At 40.6% G+C, this 26,387-nt stretch overlaps 1 protein-coding gene across 2 annotated transcripts in view; it reads right to left on the bottom strand.

Moving 5' to 3' along the window:
- The window catches only part of TRPC4 (transient receptor potential cation channel subfamily C member 4), a 164,355-nt gene that overhangs the window by 74,205 nt on the left and 63,763 nt on the right, over positions 1 to 26,387 (bottom strand). For both annotated transcript variants that reach the window (XM_035542830.1, XM_035542831.1), the window contains one exon: positions 23,992 to 24,396. In XM_035542830.1, the coding sequence (XP_035398723.1) occupies positions 23,992 to 24,369 (378 nt within the window). In that variant the 5' untranslated portion in view covers positions 24,370 to 24,396. The remainder of the gene's footprint in view (positions 1 to 23,991; positions 24,397 to 26,387) is intronic.

The following is a 26,387-nucleotide window of genomic DNA, read 5'->3' as shown; positions in this document are numbered from 1 at the left end:
CTGAAAAATGAAATGCCCATTTACTTAGTTTTTAAGTGCAGGAGCTCAGAATCTATGTAAAGCAATCTATTTCCTTGGATAGCTCAGTTCCTGTTTAGTTTTCTTAAGTCTTGTCTTTGTTTATTTATTTACAGTTACTTTGCCTGTTGTTTGTAAAAGGGAAGCAAATCCTGCAATGGCTGCAAGTAGTTAGATGAATGAATTAGTGAGCTATGTCAATCATGACAGCATGAATGAAGGAATCATGGAAAAAAGGAGGAAAAAACTAAAGCAAAGGAAATACGTATATATATGACAAATAACAAAATGAATGCATATGTGTTCTGATGCAGTACCACAATATATTAGGAAATTAATATTATAAAGGTGTGTTATCAAGCTCATCAGTTATTTCATAACTCTTGTTCTGTAGCTGTTAATCAACTGAACACCTTGAAAATGCTGAACTCTGAATTTCAGTACAGCCCACGGCATACAAGGTATCTCTATGCATATACAGTTATCTGATTCAGACTCTAGTTTTTTGAATTCTTCCCTTCTTTGATTCTATATTATTATAATATCAGCTGAAACACATTATGATCATGGAAGTTGTTCCACCAAGAAAAATTGAAAAAAAATCACCCTAATTCTACTCCTTTCAAATGTACCAAGCTGCTGATAAACTGCTATATATATAATTTTAATAACTTGAAGATATAATTTCAAGACAACTTGAATTCAGTTGTCACACCAGTGAAAGGGCTGGATTTAGTCTATCCTGAAAGCTCTGCTGAAACCATCCTCACAAGTCTGCAAAAACTGCAGGGAGGCAATGGTGGCCAAGATGTGACTGAAGGTCCTACTCCCCATTCCAGGGTATTCACCGTGCCTTGCACAGCTGGAATATTGCCTGGTTACTGAGCACCACTGGCAGACAAGTGGAAGGAAGTCATCAAACTGAGCTAAGGAAAAATATAATTTCAGAGCAGTGTGTGTGATACATGCCAGATAACAGCCATCTGGCATATTTTCTTGCTTTCCATAGGCAGCTTCCCTGGATTCTCTGAAAAGGATTCAACTTGTTAATTGCCCTTGGACTCATTTCATTTCCTAAACTATTTGGGGATGTAAGTACCACATGTTTTATGTGCCACTGAAATATTTTTCTTTCTTTTACAAAATCCTGTCTCTATACCATTTTTTTTTTTTTTCATAGACAGACATATTCATAAAAGCTCACCCTTGCTCAAAGGAACTGTAAGTTAACTGACAACAGTCTGGGGGGGCTAGATGGCTAGATGTAAATGTACAGGAACCTATGAATGAGTACTGAAACTTTTTAGAGATATAACTTCTTCAGAATGCACACTTTGAATACTAATTAAACAGCTGAAATGCTGCCTATGTAAATTCAGCACAGAAGGTTTCATTTCAATTTGTATCCTTTAACATTTTCACACTCAGTTCAGCTCAATGCTGTCAAGGTACTTAATGCTCATCTTTCACTTTTCTCTGTATTCAAACCACAAGCAACAGAGATAATAAAAATGGAGCAGTACATATATGAGGTTAAGGGATTCTTATCTTTTTGAATCTGAAAGAAATGTTGATTTTTAAATAATGTATGTTTAAAATATTAAGATACTGATTCTTATATAAAATATATGAAGACCTCAAATTAACATTCAAAATGCTAGACACATAAAGCCATAAAATAACCCATTTGGGTTAAATCATGGACTGGTTCACAGCAAAATGGAAGGAGTAATTAGCTGAAATTCTAACCACAAGTTCAGCTTTTGTGGTGGGACGATTTCTTTGGGTTGCACCTTTGAGATGGAAGTATATTCTGTCAGATTCTAAATGATGCTGTGAACAGAAAAAATGACTTATTCAGGAGGAAAACCAGTAAATTTGGTTTAAGGCAATAGCAGCTGGACAACTCATCTGGATGTCAGAACTCAGGTTTTGTTCACAGTTCTGCTAGTAACTCCAGGTTGCCTAGGAAGAGCATCTCTTTCAGCTTCTTTTCCCAGCTGGGTCCACTTTTTTGACCCAGGATATAAATGCAGTTATGAATTCATGTCAAGAAGATCTAGCAAAAAATAATTATTAAAACATCAGATTTCTGTGTGGAATTTTTGGAACAAAAAATTCTGGAGTATTTTTTTTTTAATTATTATTATTATTATATTTTTAATTATTTTATTTATTATTTTCTCGTCCACAAGGGCACATTTCTGGCTCTTGTTTAACTTGTTGTCCACCAGAACCCCCAGGTCCTTCTCCACAGAACTACTTTCCAGCAGGTCAGCTCCCAGCCTTTACTGGTTCATGGAGTTATTCCTCTCCAAACGCAGAACCCTGCATTTGCCTTTGTTGAATTTCAAGAAGTTCCTCTCTTCTCATCTCTCCAGCTTGTTGACATTCTTCTGAATGGCAGCACAGTACTCTGGGGTATCAGCCACTTCTCCCAGTTTTGTATCATCAGCAAACTTGCTGAGGAGGCATTCTATCCTTTCATCCAAGTCACTAATGAATAAATTAAGCAATATTGGACCCAGTATTGAACCCTGCAGGGCACTGCTTGCTACAGGCCTCCAACTGGACTCTGTGTCACTGATCACAACCCTCTGAGACCTGCCATTCAGCCAGTTCTCAATCCACCTCACTGTCCACTCACCCAGCCCACACTTCTGAGTTTGCCTATGAGGATAGCATGGGAGACATTTCAAAAGCCTTGCTGAAGTCCAGGTAGACAACATCAACTGCTCTCCCCTCATGTATCCAGCCAGTCATTCCCCTATAGAAGGCAGTCAAGTTGGTTAAGCATGATTTCCCTTTGGTGAATCCATGCTGACCACTCCTGATCACCTTGACTTCCATATGCTTACAGAAGTCCTCCAGAATGGCTGTCCCATCACCTTGCCAGGGACTGAGGTGAAGCTGACTGGCCTGTAGTTCCCTGGGTCCTCTTTCTTGCCCTTTTTGAAGACTGGGGTGACATTAGCTTTCTTCCAGTCCTCAGGTATCTCTCCTGATTTCCATGAACTTTCAAAGATGATTGAGAGTGGCCTAGCAACTCCCTCAAAACTCATGGATGTATCCCAGCAGGACCCATGGACTTGTGGATGTCACATTTGCCTAAATGATCCTCCTCAATCAAGGAAAAATTTTGCTTTCTCTAGACTTTCTCTTTGCTCTCATGGGTTTGTGATTCCTGAGGGCTGGTCTTGGCAGTGAAGACTGAAGCATTCAGTATCTCTGCTTTCACTCTGTCCTCTGTCACCAGTTTTCCAGCCCCATTCAGTAGCAGGCCAACATATTCCCTAGTTTTTCTTTTGTTATTGATGTATTTGAAGAAGGCCTTCTTGTTGTCCTTGACATCCCTAGCCAGATTTAATTCCAAATTGGCCTTGTCACATTTCTGCATGCTCTGACAACATCCTTATATTCATCGCAAGTGGCTTGTTTCTGCTTCCACATCTTGTACACCTCCTGCTTATGTTTGAGTTTGTCAGGAGTTCCTTGTTCATCTATGCAGGTCTTCTACCCCCTCTGCTCTATTTCTTGCTCATAGGAATGCACTTCTTGAGCCTGGAGTAAGTGATCCTTGAATATTAACAATCTATCTTGTATTCCTTCTAGGGCCTGATCCCATGGGATTCTTCCAAGACCCCTGAAAAGGCCAAAGTTAACTCTCCTGAAGTCCATGATTGCAATTTTATTGCACTGCTTCCTCCTTGCAGGATCCTGAAATACAGGATCTCATGGTCACTGCAGCCAAGGATGCCCCCAACCTTTACATCTCCAACCAGTCCTTCATTGTTTGTTAGTACGAGGTCCATCAGAACGCCTTTCCTCATTGGCTGCTCCATCACGTGTCAGAAAGTTATCAGTGCTTTCCAGGAACCTCCGGTATTGTTTGTGCCTTACTGTTGTTCCTCCAGCAGATGTCAGGGTGGTTGAAATCCCCCATGAGAGCCAGGGCCTGTGATCTCCAGGCTGCTTTTAGCTGTCTGTAAAAGGCCTCATCTACTTCCTCCTCCTGATCAGGTGGCCTGTAGCAAACACCCACAATAGTGTCCCCATTGTTAGTCTGTCCTTTAACCCTTACCTATAAGCTCTTGACTTGCTCAACAACCACGCGGAGGCAGAGCTCCATACGTTCTAGATGTTCTTTCACCCAAATGGCAACTCCAGCAAGAAACACCTAACTTTAGATAGCTCAAGTTGGGTAATACTTCCCTTAGCCTAGGGATCAACAGAATTTATTTAGCAGTCTATGCTATGAATTAGCTCAAAATGTGTTGGTTGAGCTATCCCACGCTAATACAACCTGCAACGAACCATAATGCATGCCTCACAACCTGCACCAGTAGGATACAAGTTGGATATTTTTCAAAAGAACTGGGTTTATAATTCTATCCACTTTTCCAGAATTTGCAAGGAGAAGATATTAACAGTTTATGCTAAATATTTTACCTTTAGGAATTTGCTTTTTTCTGTCTCCTTTTGGTAGGGCAGGGAGCTGCCAGTTTTGCTTCTCCTGACAGCCTTTCTCAGTGTACAACATAAGGTCCATAAATATGTCCAGAGATCAGGCGTATACGTCTTTACTTGCTAATAATATGCATTCCTGTTCACAAGGGTTAACTCCCTGCCCACACACACCCCACACCCAGTTAGTTAGAATACCATGTGATATCACGTCCATTTATTTTGCTGAAAATTTGCTTTCAGCTTAGCTGGGACATGACAAGGAACAGGGATCTTGCCACAGCCAATACTAAATCCCTGTCACATTAAGTTGTCCTTAGTGCTTATCTTGTCATATATATAGGAATTTTGTAGTTCAATTTACAAGTCTGAGTTATTTTAATTCTATTTTATCCAAGTACAAGGTGGGTTTTCAAAACCGTATTTTTTTCTCTTATCAGTTACACTGAAAATACCATAACGTTTTTTAGTGCTTTATCATGTTCATACTATTACAGCTAAATCAATTTCTGTGCCTCAATAATCACAGCATGGACTAATGACTTCCATTTACTGTGCCAGCCATATTGCACAAAAGGTATTGATATATTTAAAATAAATAAATAAACAAATACAATAACATTTAGTAATTCACTGAAAGTAACATCACTTTTCTAAATAAGGATGATTTGCATTATCCCGTGATGGCCTGCAGCAGTGAGTGGATATGTTGCACTCTTTCCAGGTAACTTTTCTGATATTTAATTTGTTTTACCTTTGTGCAGATTAAGCCTATAATGACCCGTTCTATAAAATGTGGATACAGAGAATATTTTATTTCTTTACTGTACCTTCTGTTTTCTCTTTTAAACACGCTTTTCGCTTCAGACTTCCTTATGGGGTATATTTCCTAATTTTATGAAGCTTCTTACTTCCTTCTGCACATTCTTTACCACTTCTCAGTATAACAGAGGACAAATTAACATTACTTGTATTCTGTGCCCTTTTTGATGCAACTGAGTGTGATATTGGCTTCTTCACACCAACGTGGTATTGTCTAGCCATTTTCTGTTGGTCTTTTTTAAATTGTCCATGCAAAATTGTTGCCTTAAACATATTCAATTTCAATCTATACTTATGTCTGTTCATTTATAACCTTGTACTCCTTACTGAACTATTTTATTTTTTTACAGAAATCATTTATCTTCTTTGCCAAGATCATCCTGAATTCTATTTGTGTCCTGCAACAGTTTTGTGATCCCCTCAGTTTTATGTTGTTTACAGATTTAATATGCCCTCTCTCTATTTCATCTTAAATGTCATGAATGCATATATTGATTGGGATACACCCTTACAGAATTGCTCATTTCATCCTTCTGTTTGATTCACTCATCATGTTTTACAGAGGACTGTTGGCAACTTCTATGATTGTGGTTTTCTTCTTAGACCATATTTTGATCGACAGGTTCTGAAATCTTACAAAACTCAAGCTGTATGATATGCTTTGCCCCAACCTACATAGCTTGCTGTCTGGTGATGAATGAAAATTATATTGTTATGACAAGATTTGTTCTTGATAGATCCAGGTAGGCTGCTACTCATACTCAGGTTTTCTTCTCGGTGCTTACAAGGAGTATGTTTGATTACTTTCTTCAGAACCCTTCCTGCTGTGATAAAAGTATGGATTTATTTTATTGAAAAAGGGGAGTAGAGAATGGAAAGAAAATCTTGCAAAATGAATTGATGACAGTTTCCAGATGGAATCAGAGGAAAAGATATTTGAGTTGATAGATTTGGGACATGCATTTGTTGGGTGTGACTGATGAGAAAGCCTTCAGCACTTTCTCTCTCCTTTTTTTTTTTTTTTTTTCCATTTTTTCTCCTCCCTGTATGTCTGGGAGCTGATCCAAAATACAGCCTGTACATAAAAATGGTCATTTTCAATTAATGTTTTCCCGTGAGCATTATTAGTGGATGGATATGTCCTTCCTGCAGTCAATGTCAATATCTTGAGCAATGGTGGGAAATGACTTGAAAATAGACACACGATAAGTGACTGTCAAGATAGTTTGAGCTTGTTTCCAGCTCTGCAACTCTTACCTGCTCTCTCACTGCATATCTTTTTGAAACAAAACAAAGAAGAGTTTCTCAAGTGGGAATTCTGGACATTCCTTGAGTGTTCATAATGAAAAATGACAAGCAAATAATTTTGTTTTCACTCAAGAACAGTGAAAGAAGAAGATGGAAATGGTTTGGAAAAAAAATATGATCTGAGGAAGAAAAAAGATCTTATTATGGAAATGATTAAAGGAGAACTCAAATTATTTCTGTCACATCATAATAAAACTCATATAAGCCTCTCACAAAGTTAGCATTATGAAAAAAGCAAATATCAAAACTTTCTGAATATTCAGAAGTAAACGTGGTTGGGTCCTTCCCAACAGAATTTTCTTAAATGCATGCACAGATTCTTTTCTGAAAGGCAAAATGGTTTGTAAAGGCAAAATCATTTTAACTATGTTTATGTCTGACATTCTCTTTTATGAGGTCCTGTGTTTCTGCTTCAGTTAGAAAAATCAGGTTGATGTGGCAAAGTTTTGGTAACAGGGGTGCTGCAGGGATGTCTTCTGTGAGAAGAGTCCAGAGGCTGCCCCATGTTAGATAAGAGTCAGCTCCATCCAGCTCTGAAAGATACTTGGCCGAAGCTGACTAATGCTGGTTGCACATCTGTGAGAGCATATTTAAGAAAGGGGAAAAGCGGCTGGGAGAGGAGGGAGAAAATGTAGGGAGAAAAAATTCTGAAGACACCACGATCAACGCAGAAGGAGAGCAGGAGGTGCTCCAGGCGCCAGAGCAGAAGTTCCCCTGCAGCCTGTGGAGAGGCCCCTGGTGGAGTAGGCTGTCCCCCTGCAGCTCATGGAGTACCACAGTGGAGCAGATCTCCACACTGTAGCCTGTAGAGGAGCCCACGGTGAAGCAAGAGGCCTGGTGGTAGCTGCTGCCCATGATGGGCCAATGTTGGAGCAGCTCAGTACTGACGGATGGACACCAAGGTACAGATCCATATTGCAGCTGTTCTTGAAGAACTTCTGTCTGTGGAAAGTCCATATAGCTCCAGTTCAAGAAGTACTACATCTTGTAGGAGAGACTCCAGTTTGGAACAGGGGAAGAAAGCAAAGATATAGGAGCAGCAGATAACAAAGCATTATGTCTAAGCACAACTCCCCTTCCCCATTTCCCTGCACTGCTCAGCAGGAAGAGATAGAGGGTTGATGGGGGATGAGGGTGAGCATGAGGTGAGCAGGTGTTTTGAATTTGCTTTTAGTTTCTCATTGGTCTAGACTGTTAGTAATAGGAAACAAATTACTCTCCCTAAGCTGAGTCTGCTTAGCTTGTGACAGTAATTGGTGAGTAATCTCCTTATTCTTATCTCAGTCTTTGAGACCCTTTTCACTGTATCTTCTCCCCCAATTCCTTTGAGGAGAGGGAGTGAGAGAGCTATGTATTGTAGGTTAGGTAGCCATCAGGATGAATCATAGAATCATTAGGGTTGGAAAAGACCTCCAAGATCATCTGGTCCAACTGTCCCCCAACGACCAATGTCACCGACTAAACCATGTCCCTAAGCACCACGTCCAACCTTTCCTTGAACATCCCCAGGGACGGTGACTCCACCACCTCCCTGGGCAACCCATCCCACTGCCTGACTGCTTTTTCTGAGAAGAAATGTCTCCTCATTTCCAACCTGAACCTCCCCTGGAGCAACTTGAGGCCATTCCCTCTAGTCCTATCATTAGTTATCTGCAAGAAGAGGCCGACCCCCAACTCCCCCCAGCTTCCTTTCAGGTAGTTGTAGAGAGCAATAAGGTCTCCCCTCAGCCTGCTCTTCTCCAGACCAAACACCCCCAGTTCCCTCAGCTGCTCCTCACAGGACTTGTGCTCCAGGCCCTTCACCAGCTTTGTAGCCCTTCTCTGGACATGCTTCAGGACCTCGATGTCCTTCTTGTAGTGAGGGGCCCAAAACTGAACACAGTACTCGAGGTGTGGCCTCAGTAGAGCAGAGTACAGGAGGACAATCATTTCACTGGTCCTGCTGGCTACACTATTCCTGATACAAGCCAGGATGCTGTTGGCCTTCTTGGCCATCTGGGAACACTTCTAGCCTGTCTTCAGGTAAGCATCAACCAACACCCCCAGATCTCTTTCCTCTGCACATCTTTTCAGTCACTCTTCCCCAAGCCTGTAGCACTGCATGGGGTTGTTGTGATCAAAGTGCAGGACCTGGCACTTAGCTGTGTTGAACCTCATCCCATTGGCCTCTGCCCATTGATCCAACCTGTCCAGGTCCCTCTGCAAGCTCTTCCTACTCTCTAGCAGATCAAAACCACCACAGAAGAAAAGCTCTTGCTCTTCCCTAGTTTTTGCCTTCTCCCAGGCTGGCTCCAAGACTCAGTGGGGGAGGCAGAAGGAAACTGACTTGCTTTTCCAGGGAGGTCTTAAAAAAAATGGTAGAAAATGGGTTCTAACAGTCTGAAATGGATCCTTTGTTTACTTCCTGAGCTTCACAGGTCTAGAAACAGAAAAGGTGTCCTGCTGGCTATGGAATGAGAGAGATGGTTTTTAAAAAGGTGCTTTTGAAAAAAGAGGAATAATAGATTTGTGGCATCTCTAGAAATCAACAAACTGCTTAGGAGGTAAAAGTGTTTCAGAGGGAAGGGCAGTAATTAGCTAAACTTCTTTACAGCTGATTGCAATTACTTAGCATTATAAATTAATTTGAGATATCTTCACAGCTGGGAAGTAAACTTCACATCTAAGAAAATTAAAAAGGTTATACACTCAAAGAACAAATTGGGAATCAGACAAATTTGCAAAACACTTAAGGAAAAAATGTTCTGTGTATTTTCAAAATATTATGACGAATGCAAAAGAGTACGGCAGAGAAAAACCCCCATAAACCATGGAGAGGATTTAGAGAAAAATTATAGCGAGCAGTTTCATAACTATGTTATTTCTGGTATGTTGCTCAGTTAGTGGTTTGTTATTTAGCAGCAGCTCTAACTTTCCAACCATCAAACTATAAGTTTTCCAACTTTGACAGATGAAGAACAAGACTTGCTTGTGTGTGATAGAGGAGACTGAAGCTCATGCAGCCATGATGGCGTGGAAAAATTGAACTTTCTTTGAGAGGTAAAGGATTGGCAACTACATTTTGTTAATGATAACTTCATCCATGTTCAGTTCCTTAATGATGGATGCTTTAAGATCCTCCCCTTCTGCTCTGCTCTCATGAGACCCCACCTGCAGTACTGTGTATGGCTCTGGGGCCCCCAGCACAACAAGGATGTGGAAGTATTAGAATGAGTCCAGAGGAGGGCCATGAGTACGATCAAAGGGCTGGAGCACCTCTCCTATGAAGACCAGCTGAGGGCCTTGGGGTTGTTTAGCTTGGAGAAGAGAAGGCTCCAGGGATACCATATAGTGGCCTTTCAGTACCTAAAGGGAGCCTACAGGAAAGCCAGGGAGGGACTCCTTGTCAGGGCGTGTACTGATAGGACGAGGAATGGCTTAAACTAAAAGAGGGTAGATTTAGATTAGATATTTGGAAGAAGTTCTTCACGATGTGGGCATTGAGGCACTGGAATAGGTTGCCCAGAGAAGCTGTGGATGCTCCATTCCTTGAGGTGTTCAAGGCCAAGTTGGATGGGGCTTTGATTGACCTGTTTTAATGGAAGGTGTCCCTGCCCATGGCAGGGGGTTTGGAACTAGATGATCTTTAAGGTCCCTTTCAACACAAACCATTCTATGATTCTAATTCTACGATGCTCTAAGATGTAAAAAGTTTGTTTGTTTGTTTGTGTGTTTGTTTGTTGTTTAAGAAAATATATTTTTACTCTATTAAGTACACGGTAGTTACAGAGAACTAATAAGCAGAGATTTAAATTAACAGGAAAGAGAAATTTCAACTGGCCAGCCAGCTTACTTGTGCTTATAGGTGATGTCACAAGGCCGGTAGCAAATAAAAGAGTGTCAGAATTTTTTCAATTTTCTGTAAATTTTCAACTACATCTGGGCCAGTACATAACATGAAATACAAGGTTTTGGTGATGAATATTTCAGGTTTCCCTGTTTCCTGCCAGAAGGCTTCACACATGGTAACAAGCCTGAGGACTTTGATAATATTTTAGTACCAGCCTCTACTAGCTTAATTTGAAGGAGAAATAATTTTGCCTCCTGCCGGTCCAGGGTGAAGATGTGGAAGATATGGATCTTGACACTGGCATGATGTGCAATTAAGACTTCTATCAGTACAATATGTGATGTGAATCTTCCATCCAGAAAGTGGTTGGTAAATTGACAGGGTAAATTGGTAGTCATCTAAGAAAAATAAGTCTCTGTAATCATGTTAATGGACTCTGTCAGACACCCCACTGTGGTTTTTGAATTTGTTGTGCTGTTCCAGCTGAATGTTAACAGGAAAGAATATTAGAAGTAATAAATTCCCGCAAATTTCCTGAAAATGCTCTGGAGGTGGATGATTGAGGTCTTAAGAAAATTCTGGAGTGTCAGCTCAACTATACTAATAAATACCAGAAAAATCACACACACACCTACCAAAGAATATATATATATATATATATAATGAGAGCACCAACTTCTTAAAAAGCTTTCATGAGCATTCATAATTAATTAAAAACAAAGGTAATTCTATCATGATGCACATAGTGATGTGAAAATCAGATTTCATAAATTTCACTTCTTGTAGAACAATTTGGCAAAAGATGCCCTGTGACAAGAGCAAAGTTGATGATGGAGTGTTGAGGGCTACACATGAGCAAGCTCCTCAACAATAGCATGTTTCTGTGGTTATTGTTGTTGTTGTTTGCTTTGTTTTGTTTGTTTGATTTTATATTTTCATATTGTTTTCCCATGGTTGAAGGCTTGGAAAGCCATTCATTTTAAAGACCAATTTGATGATTGCATGGCTGACTCTCAAAGACAGTCACCTTGAAACAGTCCCTCAAATGCTACTTTTCCTTGCATATAACTAATTTAGAAGGTATCTCCACAGACAAGTTCCGAGTAAATGCACTTCAGCACATGGCTCACAGATGAGGAAGAACTCTTTAGAAATGTTCTTTGAAAAACAATTTCAGCAAACCATTTTGCAGCATTGGACTGGAAGATTGCATCCATGAGGAGTTGCAGTGCCTTTGAAAAAAATGTTTCTTCCAAGGATAGGTCTCTCTAGTAGTCCTGTTCCTAGAATCTTTCCTGGGCTTCTTCATTGGCTATTGTCAGAGCAAGGATATGTGGTAGATGGACCTACAGGACAGGATTTATCTCCAGTTGAAAACACTTAATTATAGTGGCTACATATGAGTTAGGTTTTTGAGCTTCCATTAAACCCAAAGCAAACCTAGGACCCAGCTCACTTGTCCCCATGTAGGTGCAATTGCAGATATCTCTGTAGGTGTCCTGTCTGACCTCCACCTGCCACTCCAGACAGGCACTGGTCTCTCAGAGGTCCTGTGTTGTAATTTCCAGCCCCATATTCATCTCTGAAATGTCTCTAGAATGCCTCACATATCAGTTGGTAACGACTTGTGAGCCCCCGATTTGGGCCCCTGGTCAATTCAGTCAATAAGGTCTAGAGAACTATTTTTCATAGCTTAAGGTAAACACTCAGATTTGGACAGCAGTGTAGGTGGAGGCCAGGAAGGCTGTCCTGAGGCAGAAGACATCTCTCACAAAGACATGGCTCTAGTACTACATTGCAGTCAGCTTCAGGAATCTGAATCATGAGCTGGACATCCCAGCCCTTACATAAATATACCTGTATACATATTGCTTATATATAATGCATATCTTAGTCTATCTCATCATGGACAAGAACATTAATTGTCCTCTGAGAAGCTGCTCTAGTCAGAAGAGATAGTGGATTATTTACATTGCTTCTTGAATGTTTATGTATTTGTTAACTTCAAAAGTTGACTTGCCCAGCCAAATGAAAAGTAATTGGCTATGTGCATTTCTAGACCTTACCTCAGTCAAAGAAGGTTTTGTTTGTTGAGCCTCTCAGTTGTTTTTTTTTAATAGATTTATAAGACTGGTGTCAAAGCTGGGTTTTTAGATTGTTTTCAAGCATCAAAAGTATCAGAATCTTTAGTCAAAACTGTCTGCATAGCTGTTGAGTTAACAGGAAGTAAAGGCAGGCAGGTTTGGCAAATGGATTCCAGGCACGGGGGTTTAGGAAAATGACAGTACAGGGTCTAATAACTGTAGAAGGCAGCGATTTTGGAATTTTTGTTTGTTTGTTTGTTTTATATTTGTATGCTGTCCCTATTCTGATAGTAAACTTGGGTGAGTGTCATAAAATGGCAGTTAACAAATATAAAAAGAAGGGAAAGGAAGACAGCATTGACTATGGGAACTGTTGAGAAGAAATATGACTTTTCTACAGATCTCATTTTTGCATAAATCCTTTAGAGATTTTGATTTATTTTCAATTTTCTAAAGATTTTAATATATTTTAGATTTTCAATTGTTTATGGCTAATCTTCACGCATCTCCTTGCAGTAGAAAAGTGCTTTTATTTGCAGGATAAGTTAAAATCAAGAAGTGTGAAAAAGCAAGTGAATAATGACAGAAAATAATTTAATCATTCCAAATTGATAACATTTAGAGTTTGGGTAGAAGTTTAGTTCACCAATTGTCTTTGAACTAAATGTATATTTGTCATCATCTTTTTTGTTTTTTAATTCTGAAAACTGCTAAAATGGAGGATTAGATTATACTTGGTTTAAATTACCATTGATACTGCTACCCGCCAATAATCTAGTCTTAAGGATCCTGCAATATGTATATTGCCAATAACAAAATGGCTCATCGTTTTGTACAGTTCAAGAAACTATCACATTCCCCCCATATTTTGGCATGTTTATTTTTTGTTTGTTTGTTTTTTAGTTTGTTTGTTTGACAGTGCTTCACATTTGGAATTTATGCTTTAGCATTTGTTACCAGGTGATGGGTGCATATTGTAGAATATTGAAGTTGCCAACAGCTCTATTTGATGGCACCAATATCAGCTTCTGAAGTCTTTCTTTAGTGATTGTCACTTTTTTTTTTTTTTCCTATACAGCCACCTCCCCTACCACTGATGCATATAAACATAGAAAATGTGAGTTTATTGCCAAGATGTAATGTCACTTGTGGCTTATTTTTATTATTATTTTTTTTTTTTGAACTTGAAAACAGTTCTCTCTAAAAAAGAATCAAAGAACATTACTTTTCTAAATCCATATCTCCATCTCTTGTGCAATTAGTCATTTACGCCTTTATGGTACATTTCTCCTTAAGAGTTACATGTTTTTTATTCATGTGCCCAAAATGTTGTATTAAAGACTGAATATGTGGATAGGCTTCTATATCAATTTCATTAATAAACTGATTTATACTTTACACAGCCTCTCCCATTCGTCTCTGTCTATCAATATTTTAAAACCTGCCAGAGAATTTCAATTAATAAGATGTCACTGGAAAAAAAATAATTAAAAAATAAAAAAACCACTCATCTACCCACTCAGAGTGGGAAGATTCAACTTTTTGTCCTCACATTCCACTTCAAGCCTATGTACTTGAAGTCTTACAGAATAGCTTCGCTTGCCTCCTCCATACTCCTTACTAGCCAGACTGTCATTAATCAGAACATTCAAAAAGGCACTTAGTTCATGAACTTTTGTGGGAGACATTTTCAAAACAAAAGGGATGCTTTAATCTCAATAGACGAAGAGCAGTACACAAGTGACTGTGACTGATATTTTCCAAAGTTACTGGAGAAACTTAAGAAAAACTACAAGGCATCACGCAGTACTCATAAAATCTTTCTCTTTCTGCCCCAGCTTCATCAAAATAAGTCCCAGTTCTGTAATTAGGTGAAAATCTGAAATAACCTTTTAAAATATCAGATCCAACATCTTTGTGGTTAAAGTCCATTGCAGGTGAGCTAGGCCTACAACCTGTACATATTTACTTGGTCCTCTCCATCATGACCTGCACTTTTACTATGAGGAGGTACAACCCCCAAACACCACCAGGTTGTGGGGCAACACAGAGCTGGGACAATGATATCATCTCATTTGGCCTGAAAGGAAAATAATGGACTGAAGCTAACTGAATACTCTGGGTCTACTAAGAGCCTACTAAGTGGGAGATGAGGCCACATGTGGGGAATTTCTCAGCAGCCAAGAGCTCTGTCAGCCCCAGAAGCTGTTAAAGAAGTGTCAAATCTAGGCTGCTACCATCTCAATCAAGGAAAACGACTCTTAAGGCTCTGTGCTGCTTTCATGCTGTTTCCTGATTTTTCACCTTTAGACTTTTTATCTATTTTTGGGATGCTGCCAGACTGAAGGCACTTTGCCTGAAAAGCTGCCTAGCTTTCCTATTTGTGTCCTTGCCCAGACAGTTTAAGTGAGTGCCTGAACATCCAAGTAGCACAATGCCTCAGTGGTTTAGATACTATACTGTGCAACACTCTTCACACATGCTTTCATAGGACCAGTCCTCTCCCTAGCTGTTCTCCCACATGCTTGTATTCTCCCCCAAACTAGATGGCAACACTGCTAAAAACAAACAAAATAAAACAACAAAACAACAACAACAAAAAACAAATGTTGAACATATGATCAGTCTTGTTTTATTCTAATGAGAATTGCATGCAATAGAGTCAAGTGAAACACAACTTTTTTTTGTCAACATCTCCTCTTCTCTTCTGCCTTCCCCCACTCCAAATAATTATCAATCAGCTAAAGACATCAAGATTTATAAAATATAACTTTAGCTTGTGACAGCACAATAATGTCCCTTCAACCCACCTCATAAAAAATCCTGGGACAGCCAGCTGATCCTCTGGCATAACTCTTCCTGTCCAGGAGTACACGCTGGTTGCTAATACACACAAATGCCAGAGCAAGCTCTGAGCTGCTGCTCTGCCTGTCATCCAGAGCAAGGAGTTAGCCAGACCCTGTTGTAGCTGTCTTCTAGCTCTTTCAACACCCAAATGTGGGACGATGGACTAGGGCCTCCCAGAGTGAAGGTGTTGCCACATCATGCTCTGGGACCCAGAATTCCAATGTGTCCTGGATCCTCTTGTTCACACATAGATAAAATATCCATGTCAAGCATTGTGCAAGTGGCATACAGCACCATTAATATATATTTGGCTGAGTTAGATGGCTGGATTCACATCTAGTAAGAAAAGTATCAGAGCTGTCATCTTCTTGAATACTTATCTCACCTATCTCTGCCAGATGCTACATCTGCGTAAAATAAAAACATACAGTCAAGATTGCTGTCCTAACCCCCGTCACCAAACTTTAACCCCTTTAATTTCAGTCCTTTCGGTTAGTCATAAAGGCTAAAACATACTATCCCTTTTATTCGGCTGCTCAGAAATATGCCCGTTGTAGTCTACCATGCCTGGAGAAGCTACTTGAAGAGGTCCTTAAAAACCGAGGAAGAAACATTGCTCACGAGTCTACCTGGAGAGAAAATGGTAACTATCCTTATACTTTTCCTGAGGGAGTCTCAGAACACTGTAGTGAAATCAGAAACTTGAACAGAGAGCTCTGAGTGCAACCTAATATAGCTAACCAGGTTAGTAGAAGGCATAGAAAGAAGTGGGGTGGTGGAAGAGGATTCTGTAAAGTGAATATATGTTACTTCGGGGTAGTTGGATGGACATTTCCAAGTCCACTATAGCCAAGTGGCATTGACAAGCCCTGCTGCAATCATCTCCATCTTCACTAACTTGTAGTCTTGAAAGGGCAAGAAAAATCATAAAGGTGTTGAGATGCTAATTCAGGTATCGGTATCTTCTACCACTTCCTAAACACATGCCAGACTCTCACCTCGTTTCTGGCACCAGTATGCAATAGGCTCTTCATCAAGACACATGCTGAGTGTATTTAACTCATTCTGTAGATATGAAGTTTTTGAGGTTTGGGTTTTGTTTTTTCTAATTAATTATTTTTTCCCCCTTTTGTAAATGAAATGCACATCTCACAACATTTTTGCAAAGGTGGAATTAATTGAAGCAATTCTGACAAGCATTTCCTAATCTAGGGCTTCAGAAAGTATGTACACAAAAGATAAGAAAAATTTAGTATCATGTACCTTGAGAGGACACCATGTAAATGAAGAGGTGATGTATGAGGAACTAATGTATAAGGAAAAAAATCCTCCTATTAATAGAGAAAACAGAACAGTGGACAGGAGACAGGGATATGTCTCACTGAAGACACAAGCACCACTGCTGAAGACAATGCAAGAGTGATGTTTGATCAGTGCATTCAGCCACCCACACAACAAGCAATCTGCTGTATAGTAGATGTACTACCCAGGCTGCTTTGATGGCTACTAACATTTCAGTTCCAAACGGACTGGAAAAGTGCTGCAGAGGTCAGAAACTCACACCCTCCAACTTCCTTGCCACAACTCTCCCTCTGTGCCCAGCAACATTTTCATGTTAATCGATTTCCACACCATGGAACGAGTGAGCCAGCAACATGCCACTATGATCACTTCTCTCCCTGTCCTGAAGTACTCCTTCCACTAGCAATCCCCTTAAGTTTGTGAATGCTAGTCTGTCATTAGACTGGTGTTTTTTTCAGACACCTGCAGAAAGCTATCTCCGGGGTGTCCACTTGTCAAAATACTGACAGTGTCACAAGATCATTTTCTAACAGTAAACAGGGAGGCACTACCATGTGCTTTAGCTAGCCACGCAATGCCTGTAAACACTGCACTTATGTTCCAGTGCCCTAAATCTAGACTGTCAGGTAATATGGTGCTACATAGATTCAAGTTAAATAACTACGACTTCAGTTTCACTTCTGTGTTTTGTAGCATCCTCAGGAGGCTGCTATCTTCTTCCCTGAATATAAATGCATATCTAGGCAGTCAGCCACCCAGGTAGAGACTGATGCCTGGGTTTGTCAACCACCAGAGCATATTGTGGTTTAGATATAGGTATTGTATTCCTTTTTTTTTTTTTTTTTGTGCTTCCTAACCCGCATCCCATCTGTGGATGATGCTGTATGTGGTTTAATAATTTAAAAATATTTCTGACAGATACTAATTTTTAAAGAACAGTGGTCTTTTTCCCTTCTTAATTTGGCATTTGACTATCAGGGTAAGCAACAAGTGTCTTGGCAGATAATTCAGGACATATGGCTTTGAAAAACTGATAATTTAAAAGTACTCAGGCAAGTTTCTTCAATTCATTCACCTTAAATTGTATTTTTTTTACATGCTCTGTAGCAGCTGCTGCAGCTAAAATGTGTAGAAAATATAATGCAGTTGACAAATAACCTTTTCCTTAGTTATGTTGATGTATACCATAAAAACCTCACTCAAAAACTGAATAACAGTAGGAGTCAAATACAGTTCAAAGCTGTTAAATATACATGCCTCATTTGTAGTCACCAGATGGCACCAGGTGTATCCATATATTGATAATCAGCTTAAAACTACTGTAACCCTTGTGGTCATTGAAATGCAAAGCACATCACTTATGGATATTAAGTAGCTCCCAATAGCTGAGTGGTCAGTAGACTGCAGAGCTTATATTAAGTTTTAACAAGATCTGATTTTTATTTTATTTATTTTTTTGAAGAAGGGAAACATTAAAGATGAAGATTCAGAGGCACTTCCAAATCTGAAGATAATGGTTGGAAAATTTTTACAAAAATGAAGGAATATACCATTATTTTAATTAAATGCACTGATTCTTGGTTATAATTAAGATCATTTCATTTTATTTTGGTTGGAAAAGACCTCTAAGATCATCAAGTCTAACCATTAATCTAGCACTGCCAAATCTTCCACTAAACCATGTCCCTAAGCACCACATCTACATGTCTTTTGAATGCCTCCAAGGATTCAAAACTACTCCATACTCCAGGGACTCAGCTACTTCCCTGGGCAGCCTGTTCCAATGCTTTACAACCCTTTCAGTGAAGAATTTTTTCCTAATATCCAGCTTAATCCTCCCTGGTGCAACTTGAGGCCATTTTGTCTTGTCCTATTTCTTGTTGCTTGGGAGAAAAGACTGACGCCCACCTTGCTATAGCCTCTTTTAAGGTAACTGTAGAGCGCGATAAGGTCTCCCCTGTGTCTCCTTTTCTCTAGGCTAAATAACCCCAGTTCCCTCAACTGCTCCCTAGAAGACTTGTTCTCCAGACTCTTCACCACCTTTGTTGCCCTTCTCTGGACATACTCCAGGGCCTCAATGTCCTTGTAGCAAGGGGCCCAAAACTGAACAGAGTAGCCAAGGTGCTTCCTTGCCAGGGCCAAGTACAGGGGGACGATCACTTCCCTAATCCTGCTGGCCACACCATTTCTAATACAAGCTAGGATGCTGTTGGCCTTCTTGGACACCTGAGACACTGCTGGCTCATATTCAATCAGCTAAATGCCAGTTGACTATCCCCTGATAGCCAGGACTGCTGATAAATGGTGTCAGGTGGCCTGGTGAGCACTTCCACCAGCTTCTTCATTACCCTTGGTTGGCCCCATAGACTTGTGTAAATCTAAATGGCGTAGAAGGTCACTAACCATTTTGTCTTAGAGTCTGAGGGCTTCATTCTGCTCCCTGTCCCAATCTAACAGCTCAGGGGCCTGGGCACCCAGAGAACGACTGGTCCTACTACTAAAGACTGAGGCAAAGAATTAAAATCTCTTTACAGATTTTTCTTTTTTCTTTTTAAATATTTAAATATTTTAAAGAATCAAAATTTGGAGAAAAAATAATTATTTCAAAAGACATTTCAACTGTCTTAAAGAATTGTAGCTTTCTGTTGACCACAAGCAAAAAAAAATTTTTTTTTGGCTTTCTGTTATTGCTAATAAACTCTTGAATTATGTATGAAAACCTATGCTTAAAAATCCTTTAGTTTTACAAATATGATCACATTATTGCATGAAGATGAAGCTGAAATTAGCTATATCTCATATATAGGATATTATCTCATTAATATAAAACAGTGAAAGCTAATTGATTTAACTGTAAATCATAAGTCATACTTATGATTATACTCATAAGTACTCATAAGTACATAATACTCATTATTACTTTTTATTATATTATTCTTTGTATGCCTGTAACTTTCATCACCAATAAAGTATTTGGGAATCTAAACTCTTTCTTGAGCTTGGCAGTATTTAGCACACACATTTTTCTAATTCCCTGTTCATCTGTCTCCTCTGCAAATAACTTCTCTTCAAGGGGAACAAAAATAAAAAACAAAAAAGCAAGAGGGTAAAATCTTGACCTCACTGAATCAGTGGCAAAACCCCCACTAACATCAAGGGCTGGGATTTTACCACACATGACCAGCTTTACACAAAGGAGAAAAAAACAAAGATATCATGCTATTTAAAGTACAGAGTCTGAAAATGAATCATCATCTAAACAATATGGCAAATATTTACAAATTACAAAAGTAATCAAAGAAAAGTTTGAAATAGAGTTTTGAAAGGAACTTGATTCTCCAGGGAAAATGTAGCTTTCTTTCTAAATACTGAACATGTAAGTTTTAGTATATAATTCTAAGCATCCATATTTTATATCTTTAGTCCATTTTAATGAATTTTCAGCCAGAGTTCTGCTTTTGATTATGCTAAATATTCAGTATTATCTGCTTCACTGCAGCAAAATGCTTACTGCAGAAATGTAATCTATATCTGCATTCACTTCATCATGAACTGTTCCTAAAAATGAACCAATGTTATTATTTACATTTATGACACCCATAGAAGCTTAGTGGTTGGTGGGGTCCCCAGTGCAAGCAAAGGTGTGAACATGAAAATAATCACAGCTTTTTTAAAGGTCATTTTTTGCAAGCACTAGCTTGCAGGCAATATTTTCATTTGCAATGGGCAGGCCTAGCCTTGTACAGACACAAATGGAGATGTTACTTTTCAAGTGATTCGTGATTATTCTTCATGCTTTACAGTAGCAGGCAGACCCTTAGCAAATGCTGTTGTGAAAAAAGAGTATTACTTAGCTTTTGTAAACACTTTGCCATGTTAAATGTGAGGAGGATGTTAAAACTGTTATCCCACGAGGAAAGACAGGAAGAGAAAAAGAAGCAGTACTCTTCATACCATCCAGTCTTGGAGTGTGGCACTGAAACAATATTTTTAAGTTTGAGCCCAGAGTGCTAACCTCCACTTTGGACCAGTTTGTGCCTAATTTAACAGTGTAGTATGTACTCAACAGGTAAGCCTATCTTTTGTCTTCTATAGTATGCTATAGCAGGGGCGACCTTATCGCACTCTACAGGTACCTTAAAGGAGGCTGTAGCGAGATGGGGGTTGGTCTATTCTCCCATGTGCCTGGTGACAGGATGAGGGGGAATGGGCTAAAGTTGTGCCAGGGGAGGTTTAGGTTGGATGTTAGGAAGAACTTCACGAGGAAATGGTTGGCGACCTGCTACAGCACTTGGATGTATGCAAGTCGATGGGGCCAGATGGGATCCACCCGAGGGTACTGAGCGAACTGGCAGAGGAGCTGGCCAAGCCACTTTCCATCATTTATTGGCAGTCCTGGCTATCAGGAGAGGTCCCAGTCGACTGGCAGCTAGCAAATGTGACACCCACCTACAAGAAGGGCTGGAGGGTAGACCCGGGGAACTATAGGCCTGTTAGTTTGACATCAGTGCCAGGGAAACTCATGGAGCAGATTATCTTGAATGTCATCACGCAGCACTTGCAGGGCAACCAGGCGATCAGGCCCAGTCAGCATGGGTTTATGAAAGGTAGGTCCTGCTTGACGAACCTGATCTCCTTCTATGACCAAGTGACGCGCTTGGTGGATGAGGGGAAGGCTGTGGATGTGGTCTACCTTGACTTCAGTAAGGCTTTTGACACCGTTTCCCACAACATTCTCCTCAAGAAACTGTCTGCTCGTGGCTTGGACTGGTGTATGCTTCGTTGGGTTAAAAACTGGCTGGATGGCCAGGCCCAAAGAGTTGTGGTGAATGGAGCCAAATCCAGTTGGAGGCCGGTCACTAGTGGAGTCCCCCAGGGCTCAGTGCTGGGGCCAGTCCCCTTTAATATCTTTATCAATGACCTGGATGAGGGGATCAAGTGCACCCTCAGTAAGTCTGCAGATGACACCAAGTTAGGTGCGTGTGTCGATCTGCTCGAGGGAAGGAAGGCTCTGCAGGAAGATCTGGATAGGCTGGACCGATGGGCTGAGGTCAACTGTATGAAGTTCAACAAGGCCAAGTGCCAGGTCCTGCATCTGGGGCGCAACAACCCCAAGCAGAGCTACAGGCTGGGAGATGAGTGGTTGGAAAGCTGCCTGGCTGAGAAGGACCTGGGAATACTGGTTGATAGGCAGCTGAATATGAGCCAGCAGTGTGCTCAGGTGGCCAAGAAGGCCAACAGCATCCTGGCTTGTATAAGAAGCAGTGGCCAGCAGGTCTAGGGAGGTGATTGTCCCCCTGTACTTGGCTCTGGTGAGGCTGCACCTCGAGTACTGTGTTCAGTTTTGGGCCCCTCACTACAAGAAGGACATGGAGGTGCTCGAGAGAGTCCAGAGAAGGGCAATGAATCTGGTGTGTGGTCTGGAGAACAAGTCTTATGAGGAGCAGCTGAGGGAGCTGGGGTTGTTTAGCCTGGAGAAGAGGAGGCTCAGGGGAGACCTCATTGCTCTCTATAGGTACCTTAAAGGAGGCTGTAGCGAGGTGGGGGTTGGTCTATTCTCCCACTTGCCTGGTGACAGGACGAGGGGGAATGGGCTAAAGTTGTGCCAGGGGAGGTTTAGGTTGGATATTAGGAAGAACTTCTTTACTGAAAGGGTTGTTAGGCATTGGAATGGACTGCCCAGGGAAGTGGTTGAGTCGCAATCCCTGGAGGTCTTTAAAAGACGTTTAGATGTAGCCCTTAGTGATATGGTTTAGTGGAGTCATTCCCTGGTGATACCTTCATATTAGCTGGAAGTCATTGCTTCTCATCTGTTCATTTCTTTTCCTTTCTCTTTAGATGAGACTTGACAAGCGACTGCATGAACATTATTTGCCTAATTCACAGAATCACAGAATCACAGAATGGTTGAGGTTGGAAGGGGCCTCTGGAGATCATCTGGTCCAACTCCCCTGCCAAGCATGGTCACCTAGAGCACATTGCACAGAGTGCATCTAGGTGCATTTTGAATATCTTCAAAGAAGGAGACTCCACAACCTCTCTGGGCAACCTGTTCCAGTGCTCTGTCACCCTTACAGCAAAGAAATGTTTCCTCATATTCAGCCAGAACTTCCTGTGTTTCAGTTTGTGCCCGTTGCCTCTTGCCTTGTTGTTGGACACCACCAAAAAGAGTCTGGTCCCATCCTCTTGACACTATCCCTTCAGATACTTGCATATATTGATCAGATCCCCTCTCAGTCTGCTCTCAGTCTGCTCTTCTCCAAGCTAAACAGGTCCAGCTCTCTCAGCCTCTCTTCGTATGAGAGATACTCCAGTCCCCAAATCATCTTAGTAGCCCACCGCTGGACCTGCTCCAGGATCTCCATTGTATCATTGTCTATCTATGTCCCTCCTGTACTGTACAGCCTAGAACTTGACACAGTACTCCAGGTATGGCTTTACCAAGGCTGAGCAGAGGAGAAGAATCAGCTTCCTCAACCTTCTGGCAACACTCTTCTGAATACACCCCAGGATACCGTTGGCCTTCTTGGCCACAAGGGCACATTGCTGGCTCATGGTTAGCTTGCCGTCCACAAGGACTCCCAGGACCTTCTCCACAGAGCTGCTTTCCAGCAGGTCAGCTCCAAACCTGTATTGGTTCATGGGGTTATTCTGCCCCAGGTGCAGGACCCTGCATTTGCCTTCAGTGCAAATTCAGTGCAGACTAAAGCAAGTTTATGTAAACTCTTGCTGAAGTAGAAGCAAATGTGTCTTATTTGGCTTAGAAAACGAGGGAGTTATGTGGCAGTCTCGAGCAGTCTTAGCTCAATCTATGCTCAGAAGGTGGCAGTCAGTGGGGAGTTACTTTTTTAAACCATGTCAGCATCTTCACAAGCAAAACCTAACAGTTTTATCAACTTCCAGATTTTCCTGAGTGACTTTATCCTGGTTGCAAAACTCTGACTTGAAGAATTTTGCCTTTATTTATGTATTTATTTATTTTTACTACACTGTTTGAAAAGAGTGTTTTGAGGGTGTAAAAAGGATGCAAGATGTTTTTATCCTTACTTGCTGGAAGCTAAGTCTCAAGTGACAACTACCTTAAGCCAATAAACCTGTGGACATGTGCAGATTTGACTGATTGAGAGAGATGTCTAAGAACAAATAAATACAGTATCAAAACCATTGATTTTCTGATTTGAAATACTTGTGTGCAAGGATGACAGTTGACTTTGTGTTTGTGTTTGTGTGTGTGTGTGTGTGTGTGTGTACTCCCTTTGCAAATTCTTCTCTTTTCATCAGAGCAGACTATAAACCTAGAGCAAACCCGGTACATACCTGTTTCTCCCCACTGGGCTTCTTGTGGTTTAGCAGCAGCTCCACAGCACCAACTACCTCCTTTCGTATGGCATGCAAAAGAGCATCTCCCACATATACATTAAAACTTAAGAGCAGTTCAATTAGCTCAAGGTTCTCATTTTCAATTGCAATAAGGAGTGCAGTTCTTCCCAGAGGATCAATGCAATTAATATTGATCTTGAAATAAATTTCTGCTTCTTCTAAAGCTTTCTTCACACTGGCATAATCTCCTTTCTCCACGGCATTCAGATAGGCTTTCTCTGAATGGGACAGTTCAGATTCTGCTCGTACAATACGAAGAGGGATACGATCTCTGTAGGGAGCATTGACACTTCTTTTGTAGTAGAACTGGGCCATATTTTATGCCATTCTAATACTTTATCTCTGAAATATGAAAAGAAAGAATAAAATAATATTGTATTTTGGGGTACAGTACACCAAATTAATATTTTCAATATATAAGTATTTAAAAATCATAATAAACTGATGTTGAAAATAAACATAACATTAAGAAATATCCAGAAAAAACCCTTGTGAGATCACCAACAAAATGTGCAAAAGAAAAACATGTAACCATCTTGCTCAAACTTACCAAGCCAAAGCATGTCAGCACACCATTCATGTGTATATATCCCTTAAACATGTAGTATGAGATTATATAATGCATTTTGCACCAAATGTGTAGTCCCACTTCATCCTTTATTTCTATAGTAAATTCTGCTACCTCACGTTAAACACAGCTTGAGAGTACGCTCATACACAGTTACTGCTGCCCACTACTACAGGGCATTTATACTTTTTGAGCCTGATTGTGGTAACAGTTATGTCACTTAGAGGCTGTTTCATCTGCCCTTTTAAAGGTATCTAGTCCTCTTTGAGATACACTAGTTACCCCACCAGCACTCCATTATGCCATGGGTCTTTCACATTTATGACTTGCATGCACATGTCTTTGATACCCTATGCAACCCAAGTGTCACTGGTGGTTGTGTGTGGACCACTGAATACAGACCATTTTGTCTGAATCTTTAGCTTGTGAAGAAAGAATAAGTTAGAGTTGGAATAGTTTTAGACATTAGTTTTTCTGAGTGCTCCTGAAATACCCCTTAAACCTAAATTAGTTTCTCCTGACTTATCTGACATAGTTAGGCCTAGATTCCACAGTTCAATGGAGTGCTTTCCTACTAAGATTTTGATTCAGTCTCATATGCTATAAAGAAAAACATTCATACAAAGTACTTTTCCAGCCAGTACTTGCTAACATATAAATTAGAATTCAGAGCATGAAAGGAAAAACAAAAGCCATATAAGATAAAATCACAAGGACTAGTAGATAAAGATCATGGCTTTGATTCTGCGCTGTTAAAATCTAAACTAGAATGAATACTGAGATGCTGCAACTATAAAGCAACTCTAACGTCTTGCAGTTGATAAAGCATTTAATGCCTCTTTTAGTCTGTACATTTTGTGCAAGAACTTTGCAAAAATAGTTCCTTCTAACAGGAACAATTTATCCTGACTGTACCTACTACCTTAAAAAAATGAGAGAGAGAAAAAGATTGACTTAAAAGAACAGAGCAGACACACACACACAAAAATGCTGTTCCACTAATGGCTGAACAGTTTTATACAATTATAGAATGGTTTGGTTCCAACCCACCTGCCATGGGCAGGGACAACTTCCACTAGAACAAAGCCCCATCAATTGGCCTTGAACACTTCCAGGGATGGGGCATCCACAGCTTTGCTGGGCAACCTGTTCCAGGGCCTCACCACTCTCATAGTAAAGAATTTCTTCGTAATGTCTAATATAAACCTACCCTTTTTTAGTTTAAAGACAATCCTCCTTATCCTATCAGTACACCCCCTGACAAAGAGTCCCTCCCTGGCTTTCATGTAGGCCCCCTTTAGATACTGAAAGGCTGCTATATGGTATCCCTGGAGCCTTCTCTTCTCCAAGATAAACAACCCCAAGGCCCTCAGCTGGTCTTCATAGAAGAGGTGCTCCAGTGCTTTGATCATACTCGTGGCCCTCCTCTGGACTCACTCTAATACTTCCACATCTTTCTTGTGCTGACGGCCCCAGAGCTGAACACAGTACTGCAGGTGGGGTCTCACAAGAGCAGAGTAGAGGGGGAGACTCTCCACCCTCAACCTGCTGGAAACACTTCTTTTGATGCAGCCCAGGATTTGGGTGGCTTTCTGGGTTGTAAGCATACATTGCCAGCTCATGTTGAGCTTCTTATCAACCAAAATCCCCACGTCCTTCTGAGGGCAGGTCTCAATCCGTTCTCCACCTAGCCTGTATTTGTGCTTGGGATTGCTCTGGCCCAGGTGCAGGACCTTGCACTTGGCCTTGTTGAACTTCAGGAGGC

The sequence above is a fragment of the Cygnus atratus genome, chromosome 1, assembly GCF_013377495.2.
Source record: "Cygnus atratus isolate AKBS03 ecotype Queensland, Australia chromosome 1, CAtr_DNAZoo_HiC_assembly, whole genome shotgun sequence".
NCBI classification, from domain to species: Eukaryota; Metazoa; Chordata; class Aves; order Anseriformes; family Anatidae; genus Cygnus; species Cygnus atratus.
This window is presented reverse-complemented; position numbering and strand designations above follow the sequence as displayed.